General features: G+C 55.9%; 1 protein-coding gene across 3 annotated transcripts in view; it reads left to right on the forward strand.

The window, feature by feature from the left end:
* Positions 1-6,473, forward strand: part of MEF2D (myocyte enhancer factor 2D) — a 32,854-nt gene extending 26,381 nt beyond the window's left edge. For all 3 annotated transcript variants that reach the window (XM_061120547.1, XM_061120545.1, XM_061120546.1), the window contains 3 exons: positions 1,322-1,541; positions 1,985-2,291; positions 2,624-6,473. In XM_061120547.1, the coding sequence (XP_060976530.1) occupies positions 1,322-1,541; positions 1,985-2,291; positions 2,624-2,635 (539 nt within the window). In that variant the 3' untranslated portion in view covers positions 2,636-6,473. The remainder of the gene's footprint in view (positions 1-1,321; positions 1,542-1,984; positions 2,292-2,623) is intronic.
* The last annotated feature ends 1,264 nt before the right edge of the window (positions 6,474-7,737 follow it).

Consider the following 7,737-nt stretch of genomic DNA (forward strand, 5'->3'; position numbering starts at 1 on the left):
GCCCTTGGTCTGCCTTTTAAATTTAAGTGTCTTCAACACTCTTGGCTAACATTGTTGTAAGACCAGAGGCAAGCATGGACCATCTATAGAGTGAGATTTAAAGATAATAAAGAAGCCTGGGGTCTTGTCTGAGCTCTGCACTGTGACCTTGGGAAAGTTCCTCAAACTTGGAGGCTGCAGTTGCCTCATTGGTGAATGAATAATAACAGCAGGTAAATCTTGTGAATATTTACTATGTGTCAGACACTGTTCTCTAAGCTTCATATGCAATAACTTGCTCAGTCCTCAAAGCAGCTGTGTGAGGCAGGCAGGCTCGTTGCCTCCGGTTTACAGACAGAGTCAGTTCACCGAAGTCACATGGCCTGTACGTGGAGGTGGCCAGGAAGTTTGACCCCATGGCTCGCGTCCTGCTCCTCTCTGCTCCGCTGCACAGATAATCCTGTCTTCCCTGCTCCCGAGGGCTGGAGCAGACAGCCTTCAGGTGGTGTGGCAGGGGGCCGGCTGGTCGGTACGTCCTCCTCATCAGCCACAGTGCCCTCGGCCCTGTTCCTCAGGGAAGACGTTTTCTCAACAGTCCCAAACAGGCTGCGGCATGAAATACAGCAAGGCTGTGTAAATTGTGAAACATTTCACGGTTCTGTTTGCTCTGTGACAGTGCAAACATCATAGTTTCTTCACTGAGACAGAGGCATTTTGGAAAACAAGACGCGCCACCTCATGGGGAAATCCACCAGACCCCAGGCGGTTGTCCCGCAGGCCTGTTTGCCTCACAGGCCCTCCTGGGCAGCAGAGCTGCATCCTCTTGAGTTTGTGGGCGCAGCAGCTGGAACCCTTGCTGCCACCTGTTCTGTGTGTTGGGGGTGAGGAATGGTGGTTCTAGTCGTTCACTTCAGATGCGCCATTCACCTAGCCTTTCCCTCGACTCCCCTCTGTCCCAGAAAGGCACTTGGAACTTGGCAGTCGAAGAGATGACAGTTAGACATATATTAGACTTTCCCTCCCTACCTTTTTCCCCTTCTTTTTTAAAATTGGCATTCTAAAAGTGATACCTACACATGGCTGGAAAAAAAAAAGTTCAACACGTGTTTTAAAAAACCACCTCTCCTTTACATCCCGTTAAAATCAGCACCTTGTGGTGAAGGTTGGTGTTTCTTTGAGAGCTGTCTCACTGGGTCAGACGGGCCGATTCAATTCCTCACGGCAGTCCTGAACAACTCCCCCACCCTGACAGAGCTCCTGGAGGCGGCCCCGGGGCGTGGGAGCCTCTGCCCTCTTCCCCAGTGGGAGGCTCCCCCTCACTTTCCTCCCTCACCCTGTGCAGATTACCAGCTGACCAGCGCAGAGCTCTCCTCCTTACCGGCCTTCAGCTCCCCTGGGGGGCTGTCGCTCAGCAGCGTCACTGCCTGGCAGCAGCCGCCCCAGCCGCCCCAGCCGCAGCCTCCGCAGCAGCCGCAGCCGCAGCCGCCCCAGCCGCCCCAGCAGCCACAACAGCCACCTCAGCAGCAGCCCCACCTGGTCCCCGTGTCTCTCAGCAGCCTAATGTGAGTCCTGGGGCCGCCCTGCCGGCGTCTGTGGCGGGAGAGTGACGGGCGGGAGGAGGAGAGCCTTCAGAGACCTGAGGTCCCTTCAGGGGTGCTGTCAGTGGACAGCATGGGAGCCACTAAGGTGGCAGCCCTGGTGTAGGCCTGGGAGACCCACCTGAGCCCTGCCCCTAGCCAGCCCGGGGGTGGGGGGGCCCCCCAGGCTGCAGAAGACGACGTGGATTAGAAAGAAAACTAACACGATTTATCTTCCTTCTTTTCCCTTCTCGCCCCCACCCCGCCCCCCGCCCCGCCCTTCTGGTCTCTTGTCTCCATCCACCTGTCCCCACCTCCCATCTTCTCATTCTCTGTCCTTTCTCTGTCTTGTGACCCCCCCTCACTCCTCCTGTCACTCACGTCCTCTCTCCTATCCCCTGTACTTCATGCCCACTGCCGCTCTCCAGCCCGGGCAGCCCCTTGCCCCACGTGGGTGCCGCCCTCACAGTCACCACCCACCCCCACATCAGCATCAAGTCGGAACCAGTGTCCCCCAGCCGTGAGCGCAGCCCTGCGCCTCCCCCTCCAGCTGTGTTTCCGGCTACCCGCCCTGAGCCTGGCGACGGTCTCAGCAGCCCGGCTGGGGGCTCCTACGAGACGGGGGACCGGGATGATGGACGGGGGGACTTCGGGCCCACACTGGGCCTGCTGCGCCCAGCCCCAGAGCCTGAGGCTGAGGGCTCAGCTGTGAAGAGGATGCGACTCGACACCTGGGTACTGTAGCGTCGCCCCTCCTGTCTGCCGTTGTCTGCTCCACCAGGGACTGCCCCATCAGCCCCCCAGCCTGTCTCGTCTCCCACCCACGAGGCCTTGTGGCCAGCTAGCCCTTCCGTCAGCCCTTACGGCGCAGGACCGGCACCCCTCTTCCCCCCGCCAGAGGCCCATCTCCCCGCCCTCCAGCATCAGTCCTTCTGCTTGATGACTTCCCCTCAGAGCTGGCCTTGCCACCAGAGTCCTGGCCCTACTGGGAGAGGGGCGTGGGGGGCACAGAGCCCGTAGCCTGGGCCACGCCCTCACACCCGCTTCTCCATCTCCTCTCTTCACAGACATTAAAGTGACGATCCCCACTCCCCTCCTCTCCGCCTCCCTGATGAAGAGTTGACAATCTCACCGCCCACCCCTCCCTGTCCTGGGCTCCTCCTGCTCGACCCCCCACTTCCTTTCTTGTGCTCCATGTCCTGTTGACGGTTACATTTGTGTATAATTATTATATTATTATTATTATTATTATATTTTTTTTAATTTGGATTCTCGCTTTGGAGAGGGGGATGCGCCCATCCCCTCTTTCTGCACCCCCCGCCATTTTCACTGGCTGGGAGGGGCTCTTTTTTGCGGGAAGGGGGGGACACTTTGCACGTTGTACACATATGCTGCAGGAGGGGTGGGGGGCCCGATAGGCCTTGGGAAAGGACAGGCGCCGAGCCCTGCATGCGGAGCCCTCCCACCCCCTCCCCCAGATAGAGGGAAATAACCAAAAAAACTACCAAACAACAGAAACCCCTTACAATAGACTGAGACCCCAAAGTCGGCTCAATGAGTGGTTTTGTGTTTTAGGGGGAAAGTGAGGCAGAGGTTCTGAAAAGAGTCTCTGCTTCCAAGCTGTTCTTGTGGCCACAGGCACGTGGGGCAGAATACCCAGGCCTGGGCCCCAAACGCCCCTGTGCACGCGCACGCACACTCCCATCCTCACGTGAGCTGCACCTCCAAGGTGTGGGGGTGCTGGCCGAGCGAGCACTGGGGCTAGAAGGCTGCCTGGGGATCCGGGCTGTCGGGGAGGGGTCTGAGGTGGGGCCCCCTGTGAAGCACAGTAGGAGAGAGACAGAGCCATGAGCAGAGGGCTGAGGAGGGGCCGAGGGCTGGGGCAGGGGGTGAGTTGGGCCCCCTCCCTTCCCCAGCGTTTTCTCTAAGATATACAGTGCAATAGCTCCCCGTCCCTCAGCTGACACCAGCCCAGCAAAGCTGGCCACGAAGTGCAGGGAGAACCGAACCGGGAGAGGGAGGTGGCTCAGCAGGAGACGCCTCCGGCACCCTGGGGTGTCTGAGGACCGCAACCCCTTGCATCCAGGGACTAGTGTGAGTGAGGGGACTCGCTCTTCCTTGCACGTACACATCCCCAGAGGAGTGGACATGGGCGTGGTGTGTGAGGGTGGGAGCGGGAACAGGAGGTCGGAAGGCCTGCCTCCCTTCTTCCCTCCTTGCCCCCCTCCTGCCCTCCTCCAGCTCCTTCCGCTCCTGACCCCCCCTCCCTGCTCTTGGCGCCCTCATTGTCTCGCTACCTCCTGCCCCACCACCCCCAGGCCGCATCCCACCTTCCCTCTTGGCTACTGTAATTGTAAATAGCAACCTTTGGAAAACGTTAGCAGTGTAACAGTCCAGGAAACTGTTTTTTTGTTGTTGTTGTATTGATATGAAATGAGATTCTATTTTTGTCAAAGTATATTGTAATAATAATGACTCAAACGGCCCGTACTGTACAGACGAGATTCTTCTGCTGTTGTTCTTGCTCCCCTCCCCTCCCCCCAAGTCCACCCTCTCTGCTGCCTCCCCAGTGGGGGCAGCCAAAGCGTGGGGTCCAGGGACCTCAGGCTGGATCACAGATCAAACTGGAGGGGGCAGGCCCCCGGCCCGCAACCCACCACCACCCCCTGCCTTCCAGGGCCTGGCCTGGGTGACGTGGCAGGCAGACAGAAGCCCAGCTCTGCCCAAGGGGTGCAGAAGGTAGAGTTAGGCAAGGCCCGGCTGGTTTTGTGGCAGGTGAGTCTCTGCCTGCCTCTGCGATCCAGCCGCTTGCAGTATTCCAACGCTTGGAGCAGGGAAGGAAACAGAAGCGGAGGGGTTCGTGTGACTGCACAGGTACCTGAGCGTGTTTATGAGGGCACCTGGCATTTACATGTCTGAGTGTACCTTTGTATTTATGTGTGTGTGTGTATGATTGCATGGGTGTTCCTTTGTGTCTCTGAGCCCGTCTGGGCATGTATGTGAATCTCCGTGTGAATTGAGCTCTGAGGGCGCACGCGCGTGCCTGTGTTTGTGTATGTGCACGTGTGTGCCTGAGTGTGTGTTTACAGAGGGACAGATGGCTCTTGCAGCCATACAGCCCTGGCTTCCTGCTCTGTGACCCTCCTTCCTGAGCCCCACTCTCTTTTCTCTGTTCCATCACCTGTTCCCACCCTCAACTCTAATGTTTATACTTCAGTTCAGGGGGATCTGGCATTGGCCCTCTTCGCCTCTCCCTGTAGCCCTACCTCTCCTGCAGCTCCACGCACAATTGTCCACCCAGTGTCCACACCTTTATGCACAGGTCCCTCTCCTGGAGTTCTCACTTTCCCCCACCCCCATCCTGCTTTTAGGATGACGCTCAAATTCTTCTTCCTCTCTGAAGCTTTTTCCTTGCTGGGGCAGTCATTCTTCCTTATAGCTTACCTGCCCCCCGAACACCTGCCTGTTGGGCACACACAGCATGCCCAGGTTTCTGCAGGTTCCTAGAGGGACTGTCAGGAATAGATGAGACTTGATCAGGACCCTGAAAGAAGCCAGGGTGTAGCGCATGCATGTGTGCGTCCGCAGAGCCTTGCCAAGCGCCTGGCAGCTCAGTAAATGCTGAGTGGGTGAAAGGTGAATGATAGGTGCTCAATAAACATTGAATGGCTGGCCTTCCCTTCTCAGGCTATTCCCGCCATCAGTCCACCCACCTTTCTAGGCTGGGCTTGGTCACTGTTAGACATGGGATGGGGGTGAGGGCCCCTGCAGTTCACGGTGCAATATTCACCAGTTTTGCCCTCTGCCTTGTAATGGCAAACCTGGCTTTTGATTACCATGTGTGGATGTGTATGTGTCCTTTTCTTTCTATCCCTGGGGGCAGGAGCTGATCTGTGATTGAATATGTGACATTTCTGCAAGTCAGTATCCCAGAGTTTCTCTTGGGGGTAGTGGGCTCCTGGCCGGCCCAATGAGCTGGTCCTGAGAACCCAGATCTCAAGTAGAGACTTCATTTCTTCTTCCTCTCACAAGCCAAATTTGCCTCCACCCACTCCTTCCTCCAAATAACTGGGCACTTGCCAAAGTAATCACTGGAGTCATCCATTGCCCCTCCGCTCCCCAGGTTTCCCACAGCTTTCAGGGATAGTGGGCAAGAGGACCCCCCCCCCTTCGACACACACACACACCCCACAATGGAACACACCATTTCTCCTCCCCCCATCCCCCGGCAGTGCACTCAATGCAGCGAGACTGACCCCTGACCTTTATCCAGCCCTTCCCACCTTGAACAGGAAGGAAGTAATGCACCTTCTCTTGCTGATTATTTATTTGTTTGGAGAGACAGAAATGATGTAAAAGTGTATCTAGAAATATCTATATCTATATATTTTTAACTGACTCTTTGGAATCCCCTGGGGTGGGGTGGGGGGTGCAGTTAGGCTTTCATGGAGGAGAGGCGACATGGAGCCTGGGAACGCCTCATCTCCCCTCTTACCACCTCTCTCCATGCCCTAAGCAGTTGGTAGAAGGAATGGGATTTGTATGGGGGGAGGAGGGCTGGAATGTTATATGGAGAATCTGGATTCTCTCTGTCTTTCCCACTCAAGTTCCAGAGGGAAGGCGGGGAGGCAGAGGGAGGGGGAGACAGGCCATGGAGGTGCCCCACCCCCAAACCCGACAATCACCCACACTCCTGGGGCTCCTCCTGGGTCCTGGGCAGGGCGAGTCCAAGTGTGTGGCTGTTGATTTGTTTTCAATATTTCTTTTCGTGCTGTATGGTGATGCTTTCTTAGTATTCTACACAATAAGAAAAGACAAAGTCCTCGAGATTCTTATGAGTTTTGTTTGAAAACTCTTTCACTATATTTGTTGTAAAGAGGTTTACTATTAAAAGAAAAAGAATACACGTTTCTGATACTTCGGCCTGGGTTCTGGTTTCTTTGGTGCGGTCGGCTGAGGAGGGGAAGGAAGGGCTGAGTGGCCCTGTCACGGTGAGAGAACATAGCTTCCCCTTGGCAGGAAAGAATGGTGGTTAGCCTGCCTGGTACTCAGCATATCTGAGGTGAGGGTTTCAGGTGAGAATTTCTTCCAGGTGCTCTGTCAGAAGCAGAGGCAGCCCAAGGACTAAGGAGGGTTGTCTGGTTAGAAGCAGGGAAGGGAAGAACAAGTACCGCTCAAGGCCAAATCAGGAATGATTGGAGTGTGTGTGGTGGAGGAGGAGTGGGGTAGAGGACCTTCACCTACTGAAAATTCTTCCACAGGAGCAACTTACCTAGGCACTATGTTAGGCACAGATGGATTCCACGTTCACAGCACCCACAGAGTTCCCTCCAGCAGGGGCCGCTGCCCCACCCCTTTTGAAGTGCTTTTAACAGTGAGGTGGAGCCTCTCTCTGCCCTCCTCACTACCCCAAAGGGCTTCCCCACCTGCCTTTCTTTTTTTTTCCCCCCACCTGCCTTTCTGCAGAGGCTGGCAGAGGCTGGTGCCTCTTACTCTCGCAGCCCCATGCCCTGCACAGCCAAGCGGTGGGGCAGATGCAGGGGCTGTGGAGGAGAGTGGATCTGCAGGGCTTGTTGTTAAGTTTACTAAGTCACTTGCCACCCCATGGACTGTGGCCCACCAGGCTCCTCTGCCCATGGCATTTCCCAGGCAAGAATACTGGAGTGGGTTGCCATTTCCTTCACCAGGGGATCTTTCCGACCCAGGGATCGAACCCACATCTCCTGCATTGGCAGGCAGGTTCTTTACCACCGAGCCACCAGGGAAGCCACAGGGAGGGCTTGGCTCACTACTAACGGGGTTTGGCCACTCCTCTGTACCAGGCTCACATTAGGCGCTGCAGAGGCAAAGATGGAGTATGAAGGGCTCATATACTATGGTGGAGACGGGCCTGCAAATGCCTAAACCCCACAAACCGTGGTTTTCATGCTTTGGTTGCTGCAGTTGCAGGCACCACAGAATGTTTTCATTCCTTGGGTTCCTCATCTGAAAACTACAGTGATCTGTACCAGTCCTACCTCCCTCTCAGGGTCATTACAGATTTTGCCTCTCTTCCTCAGCCGGGGCAGAGGTGAACAATGCTGAGCAGGAAAGGGATAAGAAGATACTGTCTTTCAGATGAGGCTCCCCTGCTGGCTGGCTGTGACAAGAACAGCCTTGACCTAACACAAATCCTGAGCAA

The sequence above is a fragment of the Dama dama genome, chromosome 20 (genome assembly GCF_033118175.1).
Source record: "Dama dama isolate Ldn47 chromosome 20, ASM3311817v1, whole genome shotgun sequence".
NCBI lineage: Eukaryota > Metazoa > Chordata > Mammalia > Artiodactyla > Cervidae > Dama > Dama dama.